Source organism: Pezoporus occidentalis, unplaced genomic scaffold (assembly GCF_034315485.1).
Source record: "Pezoporus occidentalis ecotype Australia unplaced genomic scaffold, CSIRO_AGI_Poc_V1 ctg4, whole genome shotgun sequence".
Classification (NCBI taxonomy): Eukaryota; Metazoa; Chordata; class Aves; order Psittaciformes; family Psittacidae; genus Pezoporus; species Pezoporus occidentalis.
The window spans coordinates 12,133,702-12,148,612 of NW_026915724.1; the positions used below are offsets into that span (position 1 = coordinate 12,133,702).

General features: G+C 40.3%; 1 protein-coding gene across 1 annotated transcript in view; it reads right to left on the reverse strand.

The window, feature by feature from the left end:
• LOC134171322 (chloride channel protein C-like) overlaps nt 1-14,911 on the reverse strand; it is a 76,214-nt gene that overhangs the window by 53,218 nt on the left and 8,085 nt on the right. The window contains exons 6-9 of the mRNA XM_062633433.1: nt 12,583-12,826; nt 9,074-9,268; nt 4,594-4,676; nt 130-230 (exon numbers count right to left, since the gene is read on the reverse strand). Of these exons, the coding sequence (XP_062489417.1) occupies nt 130-230; nt 4,594-4,676; nt 9,074-9,268; nt 12,583-12,826 (623 nt within the window). The remainder of the gene's footprint in view (nt 1-129; nt 231-4,593; nt 4,677-9,073; nt 9,269-12,582; nt 12,827-14,911) is intronic.

Here is a 14,911-nt window from a genome sequence, read left to right on the forward strand (position 1 = left end):
ATATCCCTCAGAATGGAGCACAACATTACTTCGAAGAAAACCTACATTATGAGTAAATATACTTGGAGATCACCTCAAGTTGCACAAATTCCACTTGTTCCCAGGTATCAATCACTTAGCTCCCCTTACCTTGATTGAATGTTTGATTAGAATATCTGATTCCATCTGGACCAATCCATGTGTTTGATGAACACCTATATTCTGAAATTTCCCTCTTGAACTGATTTATGCTTAAATATTAAAAACAAAACAAAAAATATTAAATGCATGAATATAACTTACCATAATGCCTGTATAGAATGTGTCTATTAGATATAAATGTTACATAAAAACCCTACTCTCACTTACATCTCCCAATTAAGTGGTTTCATTAACTAATAAATCTAGTTTACTAGATCAGTTTATTAATTATTCTACCAAACTAATAAATCTGGTTTATTAATGCTCATATTTTTTAACATCTGTTTAACATCTTTGTCGGCGACATGGACAGAGGGATCGAGTGCTCCCTCACCTCAGCAAGTTTACCAACACCACCAAGGTGTGTGGTGTGGTTGACATGCCAGAGAGAAGGGATGCTATCCAGAGGGACCTTGACAGGTTTGAAAGGTGGGTCAGTGCAAACCTCGTGAAGTAGTCTGGCTTGCTGATAGTCTGTGCCAGCACTTTCTGAAAAGTAAGTCTCCTGTAAAGGCTTTATTTTGGCCACCCAAAATAATTCTTAACGTTTAATGTTTGAGAAGTTTGGCCCTACAGGTTTGATGAACAACGCTGAGTGTCAACATTTTGTGTTTCCCATGATAGGACTGGGAATGGAAAAGTTACATAAATCAACTCTCCTCTCTTGCTTCAGCTCTACCTTGTAAAAAGCTTCTACTGTGGTATTCAAAAACCAGAACAATTCACTTGTTTGCCTTCATGGTTTTTAGCAAACAGAAGGTTTGAGAGGAGGGCCCATGTGAACCTCGTGAAGTTCAACAAGGCAAAGTGCAAGGTCCTGCTCAAGGGTTGGGGCAATCCCCAGCACAAATGCAGACTGAGTGGAGAATGGATAGAGAGCACTCCTGAGGAAAAGGACTTGGGGATCTTGTTGACAAAAAGCTTAACAGGACCCAGCAGTATGCACTCACAGCCCAGAAAGCCAACCGTGTCCTGCACTGCATCAAAAGTAGCATGGCCAGCGGGTCAAGGGAGATGATTCTCCTCTCTGCTCTCATAAGACCCCACCTGCAGTACTGCATCCAGCTCTGGGGCCCCAACACAAGAGGGGTTGTGGAAATGTTGGAGTGAGTCCAGGGGAGGGCCACAAAAATGATCAGAGGGCTGGAGCACCTCTCCTGTGAACACAGGCTGGGAGAGCTGGGCTTGCTCAGCCTGGAGAAGAGAAGGCTCCAGTGAGACCTCAGAGCAGCTTTCAGCACCTAAAGGGGCCTACAAGAGATCTAGAAAGGGGCTTCTCACAAGGGCAGGTAGTGACAGGACAAAGGGTAAGGGCTTCAAACTGAAAGAAGGCAGAGTTAAAGGAAGAGATTTTTTTACTGTGAGGGTACTGTCTCACTTTTCTGTGAGACATTGGAACAGGCTATCCAGAGAAGCTGTGGCTGCTCCATCCCAAGTGGGAGCAACCTGAGCTGAAAAGACTTAAAGATTTCCTCTTCCACAGCAACACAGGCTATACCCAAATGAAACCTAAAAAAAAACATTTGTCCAACACATTCTTAAAGCTCTCTTTTGGCAAATACTGTCACCAGCTATTTCAACATCTTGCAGCTTAGCGTACCGGTTATCATGCTGCCCATGACCAGCCTTTCTGTATAGCACCACTATTCCTGGACACTTTCTCAATCTCTGGAGCAATTGCACTCTCCAGACAGCAGAACTGACTTCCTTCTTCCAGTTTGGAAAGCATCCAGAATAGTTTGGATGTCACCATAACCTAAACTGTAACAATATGAATGCTGTTTCTGGAACAAAGAGCAGGCACTCTGTGGTATTTGACCCACCTGATCCCCACTCAGAACTACAAGGAAAACTTAAAATGCGGCCAACATCTAGTGCGAGAAAATTTCTTCCAGACCCCCAATTGGCAACCAAAGGAACACAAGATACTTCCTAATCTTGTATTTGCTTTTTACATTAATCCAACCACTCAAACAGGAATATATTCCAAATTCATAATGGTCAATAAAAATTAAAATACTTATTTGCTCCACCCTGCTTTAGAAGTCATACGATTGTGCAACTTACTTATAGCAAAGCCTCAAGTTCTACACAAATGTCTTTACTACCAGTAAAAGAGTGCACACACAAAAAACAGCACATCTGAGAGGCAATTTGAAGCTTGCAGCAATGCCAAAATAACAGAGAGAGAAACAACAAAAGAAAGGGGGTTTTTACAATTAAAAGACATAGTTGAGCAAGAAGAACAAAGCAGAGAATGGAGATGTAGGACTTGTTTGCACACAGGGTTTTGTACCACTAACTCTTTCTGTTTGAAATCAGTTTATTTGAGACAGATTTCTCCCTGGTGCCAATGGGAGGACTTCACTGCCACACCCCATGCTGCAGGAACACGTGCTGTAATGAGACCTGCTAATGGAAGAAGCCCATCTCTTCTGTACCTCCTTCTCCTGCCTCCCCACTATCTCCTATTCCTCCTTTTTCCAGGAATATCAAGGCCTGCTGGAAATGCTACAAACACTACTGAAAGCACTGATCCAATGTAAATTTAAGAGGATAAGCTATGCTAGAAGGAAGCACTGTCACACTGTTATAGCCACATACAGCCTCACCTGGAGCACAGCCCTACTACTGTCATGGTTTAAAAGAAAAAAACGTACACTTCACCAAGCTGGATCAGTGCAAAAGCCAAAATTAAAACATCTTGATTTTTTTTTGTGATACAATTCTCACTGGATATTTGAAAGTAATGATGTGCCTATTACTAACCTGCTGAATCTCCAAAGGTTCATGACATATACCTGCCTCTGGAGCACTGAGTAAGAATCTCAGATTACTCTGAAACGAGCCAAATCTAAATGATCTTAACTAAAATCTCACAACTGTAATCATAGTTCCCTTTTAAATTTCTAAGAACAGGAGAACAGTGAACAAGCTTCTTTTCCACATTTATTCTTGTATCTTATTACAAGCTTACTAGAGACATCATCACCACCTTCAACATCTGCATAGCCTTGCAAAGTCCAGGACAATTTGGTGCTTAATTCTCTTCAGATCTCTTTAGATCTATTTTCAACAGGATGTACTCTTTATAACTTGTAGCCACACCAAATAAAAAAATTGGCACTAAGGCCATTTAGCCTCTAGGCTGGATCAGACTGACTATTTTTGATTCAGACGCAGACAAAAAAAAGCCATGAAATTATCGTGGTTTCAGATGTTTTTCCTTTAAAGCAAAAAATAGTTTTGTTTTGAAGAATAACATTTTGCAATAATTTAGTCCCTAAAATGAAAAGGATGTCAGGACGAGGAAAAAGGATTTTTCTGTGGCAATCCAAATGGCCACAGTTTGGATTGGTACTGAGTGACAAAGTTTGCTTTTATAAAGAATATTGTAAATACATATTATAGGAAACAATACTGAAGCAGGTATTGCATTTTGAATGACAGTCCAGAATTGGTGACAAGAATGGTAAAGTGTGTCTGTTTTCCATGTACTTAAATAAGCTGTTCAGAGTCCAGTCACGAATGGCAAGTTACTCAGTATTTACAGCTCATATTATGCAATATATATGACACTGCCCACTTGGAAGGAGGAATTCATATATTATACATTTATGAATTAGTAAATCCACAAGTTGGTAGCAACCATTTGCAATGACTGTGAAATTAAACTACCATTTACCTTAATCTGAGCAGTTCTGTTTTGATTCCTCATGGATGTTTCTTGAGAAAGATACTTGGACTGCAAAACCTATATCAAATTCAAGGAACTTTGCAACTGTGTCACCCATAAAAACCCTAGCCACTCTGCCACGTATTCCCTGCCTGCTTATTAACACAGTATTTGTCATTTTAAGTACCTGGATTACAGTTTGTTCTGTAGTGACATAGTGTGTTACTTAATTGGTGATCTTATACAAAGAACTGATCAAAGCATGTACTTCAGACAAGAGTAGCTGACTGAAGCTGAGGATAACAGGTTTTTCATCAGTTTCCAGTTCCAGCTTTCCAGTTAGAGCACAGTCTGTCTCTAGGTTTATATACATATCTACAGGCCTATATACATTTTAAAACAAAATTAGGATTTTAAGATGAAAAAGTGCTTGTGTGATACATACAGCCATGTTTCAGGCTCTCTTCATTTTTAACTCCCTTTAGATTTTTACTTTTCCCTTTTATTTTCTCTAATTTGACTTGATGGCAAATGCCTCTCACTGGAAAAGCTGAAATGTGATTAAATTTCATTGATTAAAAGCTTGTGATTCTTGTCTCTACATGAATTCATTTTAAATGTTCAGCTCTGATGAACCTTTGAATTTTTCCATCCTAAAGCCTTGTAGCAACTAACTGGGATAAATGGTTAATAATTGTATTTACATAGACATGCTTTTGATGACTCTCCCCACTTACATTTCAGAGTTGTTTCTCACGCTTGTGACTGGAGTGCACGGAAAGAAATACGGTAAGTATACTGTAACAGTCGTCGTACATACCTGCAGGCATTAAAATAGGTAAACAGACTACTGTGAGATGTAGGAACAGACAAAAAAAAGAAAGAAAAGTGCCTAAAAATACTAGTGCCAGCAGTTACCACAAGGAAATTGTCCTTCTGTCTTGCCCACATTTCCCAGGAGATCAGCATTTGCTCATAAGCAATGAATAAGGCTCAGATTCATCCCATTTAACGTCAGGGATTTGACTGTTGCAACTAGGTAACTGGTCTCCAACTTAACGGAGGAAGTTATGAAAGGACTAGCATTCAGTTAATCAACAGAAAGAAGTTCCTAGGCATCCCAGCCATACTAGACAGCTATAATGCCTAAAGCATATTACATGCTGTACAGTAGAGACACAAATATTGCAAACCGAATGGATGAAGAGATTTTGTCAGGTCCTTCTACTAGTTTTCCATATACCCATTTTGAAGTAAATATTGATAAAATCAAAACTGTTGCAAACAGAGCAAAGCAGGAGGTGTTTTCACTCTCTGCTTTGCATTCACCAAAAGCAAAGTAAGTTTTTACATGAGACGACTGTATTTCAATTATGCATCTTTTTCAACATAACATAGTTAAATATAATAACGTAGTTCTATTTCTTTCAAAACTAAGGTTATTTCTCTTAATTGAGATCAACTTATATTTCTAAATAAATGAAGAAACACTTAAAAAAAAGGTTTAGAAACAATTTCAGGAGGCATCTGGAGAAAAATTACTGGAACACCCAACTATAATCATAATACATTTTCCAAGCACAAGGTTTCATGCACTCTGTGGATTGTTATAAAACAGCTCAGATAGCACACTTATAGAAACCCTCAAGCTGAGATTCAGCTGTGTGCAGTTGTGACGATTTGTCAGACAATTGTATCTTAAGCCTTTGTTTCCCTGTGTGTCAAAGATCATAAGCTTATGGGCAGAGCAAGAGATAGATGAAACTGGGAGTAGTTCAGTCTTCACAGAGCTTAGGTCAAGTTTTGTTTCTGAAAACTGCACTTTGGGACAGTTCAAACCCAGGTCGAGTTTCTGCCAGAGGCCCAAAGTCCAAGGGGAGCTAGAAGGACAGCTAGCCTGGAGCCAGTGGCTACACATTTAAAGCAGTAGCCTATCTTCAGGGGAAAAAACACCCTCTCAAGCAACCTTCTAAAGTTTTGACAGCTCAATATGTAAGTATATACCCTTAAATTGTCCACCCTCCCCATTGAAACACTGAGCTTTTGGAACAGAAGCATTAGTCAGTGTGATTAAAAACTTAAAAACGCAGAAGAAGAAAGATAGCTCTGTCAGATTCTTGGCAAAACATTATCTACATTGTGATTTCCTCACAGAGAGAAAGGTGATGAATTGAAGAGAATCAAACACAGGCCAAGGGGCAGGAGGGCACTTAGGCAGACAGCTTCACCTAATCTATGGGCTGAAGATTAGATATTCAATTCCAGTCAAAGGAATGGTACTCCGGGTTATGTTGTGGGTGTGGAAGATACAGTGATGGGTTCCTTCCAAGTTTAAATGCAAACTGGTTTATACAAGATTATTTTTGGTTAAAGTCACTGTGACACGGTTTCTTTCAGTTGCCTGATTATGTGAGTTTATATAACAAATAAAATAAAAACCACAGGGAATTGTATGGGTTTCTGTCAGATCAAACAGTTTCTTTCCTTCCGCCTTTTTGCCAAGTTATAATAAAATAAGGACTATGACCTGAGCAGGATCTTCCAGAGCTAATAAAAAGGAAAAACAGCCTGAATAAGAGTTCATGCTACAAAGCTAATGCAAAAACACAGGTTGTTTTTTTAAAAAATTACAGGATTAGGGCAAAAAATATATCAACATAAAAGTTCTTGTAAGCACCACAGCCCTATGAAACACATGCTGTTCTCCTAGTTTCAGGTATGATCTGGCAAGGTGCTAACCGCTGCATGAACTTGTGGAGTCAGTAAGGCACCACTCCTAAACAACATAAAATAACTCTAAGGAGGCATTTTCTTTATGTCTGACTCTAAATCTCTGCTAGCTGCTCTTAAATTTAATCCTATACATCTCCTAACATACTGGGTCTTGCTGACTGATGTTGTGGCTTGTTTGGAAGGGGGAATGTTCTGAAAAGTCATAAGGAACTGTTTGGGGTTTATGTGTTTAAGTAGTTTTTGTAATGTACTAAGAGAAAGACAAGCCTTTCCCAATAGCAGGGGAAGCGGCTATCAAACACAGAGCACAGAGTCCAAATTGTTAGAGCAATAATTGTTACAAAGCTGACCTCTCACAAACAGAGGTCCTTTGGAAAGCATGGATTTTACACAGGACACACATGGGGCTCTACTCCTCATCCTGCTGGTCTGAAGACTAGATTTTTGTTAGGATGTCTCATTGCAGTGCTCATCAGCACAAGGTCCTGAATCCATTGCAAGACCTTGAAGCAAACTTTTAGCACAACAAAAGAGGGCTGGGCAGCAGCAAGACACTCCCTAGATCTAAGAAAACCGGTTTTCTCTACCTAAGCTTATCCACTCCTTCAAACGTGGCAGCAAAAAGCTTCAAGTGAATCTCCTCATGGTGTCTTCCCCCCTCAGCTAGCTGCTGAACAGGCACGGCTGCAAGCTGAAGAGCCAACATCCTGCCGCTAAGAGGAGCCCAAACCCAGTTGTCATCGATAGCATGGACCTACTCCAGCATAACCCCTTCAACGTGGATCCCTCCTCCTTCTCCTGCCCATTTTTCTCCACCCGGAGGTCAGATTTCACCTCTGATGTGCCAGCAGAGAACCCAACAAACAGATTGCTGCTCCAAGTAATGAGCAGGACTAGGCAGAGGAGGAGCTGGACTGCCACAGGATACATAGCTTTCGAGGACCAAATGAAATGCACTCCTGATCCTATGGAGAGGAAAATAGTGCAACCTACGGGAAACAGACACATATCTAGACCAATTTGTGGAGAGTTTGCAGAGACTTGACCACGTCCCTCGACCTATGGCTATTCACACTTTCAGCTCCAAAAGTTTCCCTTGTCATAGTTAAAATACTAATTGCTTTCCACCTCGTATCATTCAGGTCGCTGATGCAAACCGTGCCTGCTTTTTCCTGAAGCTTCTGATGGCTCCTGAAGTATTTCTGATGGCTCAGAGTAGCAGATGCTGAAGGCATGTCTGGGCTGATGGGCAGTGAGCATCTATATGGCCACTCACTGGTCTACAACTGAGCAACCCTCTCTCCAGGAGGGAGGGAAGAGAAAGCAAACAATAGTATATATAAAAAACATATATGGCATACATAAAACATACTGGCAAGTCTGCCTAAAAGAGGGCAGAAGAAAGGGGCTTTGGCATGCACCAATTTCCCTAAAGAAAGGTCATCTCAACACTTAAAAGGTCTGAAGGAACCCAGAAACACTTCCTCAAAAATGGTGAGAAAAAAAGGAAAATTATGATAAGCAGGTATTCACCAGAGAAACTTGCAGGAAAACCACAATTTGCAGAGAAAAGCTCTGAAGGTTTATTTTTCCACATTTAACAACATACTTAAGTTATAACCAAAGCATAATATTGAAAATTGTGAAAATGTGCAAAATACAGGAGCCTTGTGTCTATACCCTTCATTCCAATGGCATGACTCTTCCCAAAGTCATACAACGCCAAATGGAAACTCCAAAGCCATTATATCTTACCATATCAGGACATCTGAGGCTCCAGGCTGACCTCCATCAGTAACAGTTAGGGATAACTGACTCCGGATACACAGTTAGCTCCAAAAAGTTTTCTGTACCTATCCTTAACTTTTAAACCCTATATAATACTTATTCTTCATGCATCTGTTCTTCTAAAACAAAGATATCCTGTGTGGTCTTCAGGCAAAAATGCATATAGTTATGGTAATGGTTTCCTAATTGTTCTTTCCAATGTAACTGCTAAAACAGTGCCCAGGTACAGAGGTGTCTGCCTGGTTCTGCTACATGAGCAAGCTGCGTGGGGTAATAAGAGAATCAATCACTAGCAAGGATGAGTGAAAATGGAGAAAAATGGATGAAATCTACCTGTGACAGCCCTCCATAGACTGCAAATAAATGAAAAAGCACACCAACGTAACTGCTACATGTCACTAAGCTGATGTAGTGTCATCAGAGTAGAGCAGCAGGAGAGCAACTCCACAGGTAAAATACTTCAAGCATTAAAACACAAAACAAAACACCAAACCAAAACATATCTTCCCATTCTTTTATACCCACCATCATTGAACACCTATATGTACTTTGGAAATTCATACGTTTGCTGTAATCTGTTGCACGTTATCAAGTACCAGCAGGTCAGATTCACTTTTCTATCCAGTCAATTTATGACCTGCCTTCATTAGCCACTGTAAATGTGATATAATCAAGAGAAACACAGTTTTTACTTACAAGGATGAGCACAGTTTCCAACAGCTTGCTTATTTTTCTAAGGGATAACTTTGGAATTGAATTAAAGAACTGCATACGTAATTTATTGATCTTTATATTCAGGGAAACAAAGAGAGCTCCCAGAAGACCTCCAAGCATTCCAAGGAGGATGGTCGGAATGAAGGCCAAGACGTTCAAATCCAGCAAGTTCTTAACCTAAGTCAAAGAAAGGAGAAAAAATGTTCTGAGCATCCTGCCAGACATGAAATACTGCACTCTCTCTTACAAAACCTGATACCACAAAGTAATTTCCATACAGGAAATAAATCTTTCCTTGTGGTTTAGGCAGCTCAGCTAATTAATTTAAAGCTGATCTCATGACAGACAGTGTATTCTTCTTGCGCACCTCACAGGAGTGGAACCAGCAGGTAGACACTGGCGTTGGCACACATACAGAAACATTCATGATGCACTGTGTTACCAGTAGCCCTCAGCTCTTCAAGCTACATCCAAGTAAGTTGACATGACAGCCTTAATGAACACTGAAAAGAACTGCTGAACCAGAGCTTTGCTCACTGTTCGTTTATTAAGTGTCAACTTGCATTCATGTGCATTTAGATCATTTATAAGTAAATTTACTTAAATAAAACTGTGAAAATTGATGCTGATCTGGAACAACTTGCAGCAACAAATCACAAATGCAGAATATAATCTGGCAGCTGGAATAGTAATTGAATTTTCTGCTTGATTCCTCAACAAGCAGCAAGGATGAGAGCAATATCATGTTTTAATTTTATCTTCCAGCCAGCATGAAGGGGTCAACAGATTGGCGCCAATCTATTAAAAGCTGTGAGGATATTATTTCCTTAGCTCAAGATTAAGAATTACACAGCTTTTTCACAAGATTAGGATCTGGACAGAGTAAGAGATCACAAAATGCTCAAAAAGCTATCTGGCAAGAACATGTAAAGGGTTGCCTGCAAAAAAAACTGGTATAATCTTTGGCAGAGTGGATAGGAGAAACCGTTAGCCTACCTAACGTTGTTTGAGCAAGCGCACAGGCCCTCTTACTGTTCACACTCTTTTTTAATTCCTCCTCATCTTCTTGTTAACCCTAAATTTTATTCTTGTTCTTGCTACAACTAGCCTAGACTTTAACAAATCCACCAGGTGGCTGTACTGAACAGTCATGGTATTTCCTGAGATGAGGAATGCCAGGGTCAAAACCCAGCCAGGCTTAAAGAGTTGGTCCATAGGTTGTTGCAGACTGAGAAACCAGGTCTGGAAGAGGAAGAGCCCTAGAAGCCATTCCCAGGCAAAAAAAGCCCAACACCTGCAGAGCACGCTCACAGGAAGTAGGGAGAGAATTAAGGTGTATCATGCCTTACAATTAGGACTACAACCATCACATATGTAGGTAATCTATGTACTAAACAAAACTTTAATAATGCTATTTTCACCAACAGCTGCAACAAAATCCATGTTTTTCCAAAGGTTTTAGAGAGATCCAGTGTTTAGGAAGTTGAAATTCAGAGAGAAGTAGCTTAATTTGAAGTAGTAAAATTCTATTCAAGGCCAGATTCAAACATCTTGCATTATATTCTACTTAATTCCAATCCACTAAAACTAAAAAGGGATATACATAGGTTTATTGTTTTCTCTCCTTAACTCCACTTTTCCTAAGGGAAAGATAAACTGAGATGTCTGTTTTAAATTAACACATGCACATTGCACTGCATGTGTGTGGCAATGGAGGTAAAGTTGAGTGAGGGCTCTACATGGTGGAAATGAAAGGTGGCACAGTGTACTGTTTGGCTTTGTGGTGGTATCAGCCACAGAGTTTGGCCAGTCATCAAGAAAAATCTGTTACCTGCAGAGCAAATTTCACCTTTACAATTAATCTATGTAGAAATAAAGTGAACCTTCCTGAAAACCTCATGCTCTGGAGTATCATAAATTCCCCTTGTAACATTATGCCAGGTAGAATGAAACTAAAGAAAACAAATAGTTTTGTTAAGAAACATAACCCACAAGCTTTCAACTCAGAGTTTATCCATTGTAAACTGTATTGGTTAACACCACAAAACATGAAAGCAAAATTTCCCCCGAGAAAAACATTCAGTGAAATGGAAATGTTTCTAGCTATCTGTACCACACTGAGAGCCAAAACTTGAACCCTGCCAGAAGTCACGTTGATAATAATTTTAGCTAGTTTTTCCCTCTAATGACACTAAGAGAAGATAGAAGGAAACAGAATCCACTGCTGTCTTCAGAAAACATCCTGAAAGGAGTGTTAAAAGGACAATCTTTTTGTAATACAACAATTGACGTGAATCCACTCTCCCCTGTGCATGCAGCTGTGCATTACACAATACTTTCGCTTCAGCAACGAATCTGGCTTCAGAAGGCCTGACCTCTTCCCTGTCCACGCAGTCTCACCTTTCTGCCACAAAATTTTACCTTCTTGGTTGCGTCACTGCAGCTGTCTGGGGGACTGCACTATCAGTTGTCCACAAAAAGGATTTGGGTTGAAAAGCAATGTCTTCTCCACCTGCCCCAGCTAAATTCGTGGTGAAGCAAATATACCCCAAATACTTTTGCACAGCATATGCAAAATCATTATATCAGCACGCACACACACACAAAAAAGTTATCTATTTTCCCAACCAAGGTATGCCTACATGTGACAAATTCCATAATCTCTGGTTTCTGCATTGCTAGAGAGACATGAGCCAGAAGAAATGCAGAGACTGGTGACAGTGATCAGGGAATTACCTTAGGAAAGATTTACTTAGTAGCAAAAAAGCAGAATGGAATTCAGATGACCAGAGGTTTATTCTTTAATTGATCTTCAAGTCAAATATCAAGAAGGATATTTAGGCAAGAAGTGAACATCATGATACTTGCAAATCACTAGTGAATCATCTTGCAATAAAAATGAGTGAAAGACATGATAATAACAGCAAGTACTTTTGGGTGGACACATGATAAAAACTCAAAGATCAAGGTTGTGTTGTGCTGGAAGGAATAAAGGTAGCTGAGGCTGAAGGTCACCTCTGTTGTGCAACCAGGAGCAAACAGTGATTATACATTTTTGAATGTTTAATCTGTAAGCACCAAGGAACAGGGGCACAGCACAGCAATGCCTGCAGCAACACAGAGCTCAAGGCAGCTACAGAAGGATAGGACACCCTATTTAAAAGCTCTTTGGCTTTTTCTTTACTTTGAAGTATCCCTCTCCTACCTAGCACCAATACAGAAAGTTAACTTTATAACTTATAAGCTTAGCTAATAAACAAACAGTAGATGTTACGTCTCCTTGTTATTTAGGACAAAACAACTTCATGTTGTATCTAAGTGACTACCACATGTAAAGTGTGATGGCTTCCACATCCACATTGACAATTGCACAAATACCATCCCTTCCTCCTTCTTAGTCCCCCTTTCCTGCTACTCTCACAGCTATAATGAGGAGAGAAACATGCTTAAAACCCTGCATCTACTTCCTGCCACATCCACACAGTACATACCCAAAATATAATTCTTTTCTCTGCTTCAAAAAATCCAAAGTGACCTCTGTAAACGAACCCATAGAGAGAAGAGGACAGTAAATCTGTGGTGAAGGTAGCCATCAAGCAGCAGAAGAAGGTTTGCCAGGCCAGCCTGATGTCCCAGAATGAAGACACTTCTTCAAATGTGAACAAGAGCCCACCAATGGGGGCACGAAATACCGAAGCTATGCCTGCTCCTGCACCAGCCGTAATGAAACTGCGCCTGCAACAGGTAGAAGAATCAAAATTTACGTAATGGGGGGGGGGGGGGAACAGAAATGAAAAAACTCCATAAGCGTCACTTCCTATTAAAGCTGGGTTTATGGGACTGAATTTAAAGACATGCTGGTTTATTTGGCAGTTATTATAGTGCCTTGCATCTCTAGATTTTGAGTTCAGCCCTGTCCATCCTGACCTCTGGCCTTGACAAAACTTTCCATCCTGTAACATCACATGGGGACCACCGCTCCACGCCAGCAAGCAGCTGATCCAGCAATGACCAGCCTAATGCCAGGCAGACATAACACTTCACACCCTGGAAGCAGTGCAGCCACGAGGGAAATACTGCAGGAGGAAAAAGGTAATGAAGTTAGGGATCCACTAGAGAATGAGAGTACTGCCCTGGAGCCTGTAGCCTCAACTTGCTGCCTCATTCTGCAAATGTCTGAGAAATCCACAGGGAACATATGTGCCTTTTCTCCATCCCTATAAAAGTCAACATACACCCCAAAGGGCAACAGAATTCTGTTGCTGTAAGCTGCACTAGTTGCTCAAATGGCAGAGATCTGAACTGTGAGACAGTTCTAGTAAAGAGAAAAAAAAAAAAAGAAGGAAAAATATAATTATAATGTGGTAAAGAAAGGCATGAATGGACAGTCTTCCTTTATACATTTATTATTAGTCCTTTTCTCACACACAATTCCTTTTCTAAAGCACCCATTTTATTACATGAAAACAACATCTTGCATCAGACAAATGTTACATCTGTTCCTTTCTACAGAAGGCCACAGTATGCAAAGCAGAAGGGAGGATATGGGAAGAGGAAATAAATTATGCTGGAATTCTGCCTTAAAAAATTAGGTTCAAGTCCAGTCTGCTGGACTGGGGCACACAAGGGTGATGCTGATACATATAATGCACTAATCACTAGTGCTCACCACCTTAGAAAACTTACATCCTCTGGATATGCTGAGACCTCAGAGATAATTTGCAGAAATGCTGAGCATTCAGTAGTAACTGAAGTTAACAGGCGTACAAAATGAGTATTTTTAATATTAAGGAATGCCAAGTTCAAGGATGGGTGGCAGTGCGAATAGTGGACAGAAAATAAAAGATTAGAGAGTTTATGTGTCAAAGCCCTTAACAAAACCCACTATACAAGGCAGTTTTATGTCTGATATTTCCCAACTCACAAATGCTGAGCTAGACACTCTTGTGGATGGCTTTTTGCTTACACATTGTACCTTCACAGGGAACTGTGTATCAGTTGCATCTGCAGCAGGGAACTCAAAAGGCGCTGCACACCACAGTAAAAGCTGGGCAAGCTCTGCTTGGACATCTCCAACTTCCTGCTCCAGTCAGTTGTACATGTCCTATCAGTAGTATCAACAATGAAACTGGGCCCCTCCTATGCCTCCATTACAGTGATGGGGGGGATGCCTTAAGATCCTTCAACATCCCAACACTTGCTGAGTTACTGCTCTGCCTGTGACTGCACTTGAACAGGGTACATCTCCTGAGCCTACCTAACTCTAGAAGATACAGGGGAGCAGGAGTCTTGCATCCTGGTCTTTGTAGAGAAGCAAGGTCTTGCTTAGACTGAAATTTATCTCTGCTACTCCCCAACAACTCTCTTGTGAAGGGTACTTCCACACAACCCGTCTCTCCCACGATGGTTCCTGACTGCAAGCTAACACTTCTTTCTAATTATACTATAGCTGGATCCTGCAGAGAAAAACAAGAGTTCTTGCTGCTTCACTTACCACCATCACTGATTTCTTCCATGACTTACATTTTGCTTAACCAGCATGCCGCAGATTTATTTAAATGACTGATCTTAAAAGACTAAAGGCAAAAGAGATCTCATATCTTCCCTTCAGTGCTTTTTTATTTTCTTTCAAGTTACAGGTAGCTCACAGTGGCTCTTCATTTGAATTCTCTTTATTTATTCAGGAAATTAACACATGGGAGTCATTACTATTTCCTTGTTTTGGAAAAACAAAAGGTACTGTATAGGGTTTTGTATGTCAACATGACAATAGATACCATCCAGATGACATAAACTGCTTTTTCATTTCTTTTTCCTGGA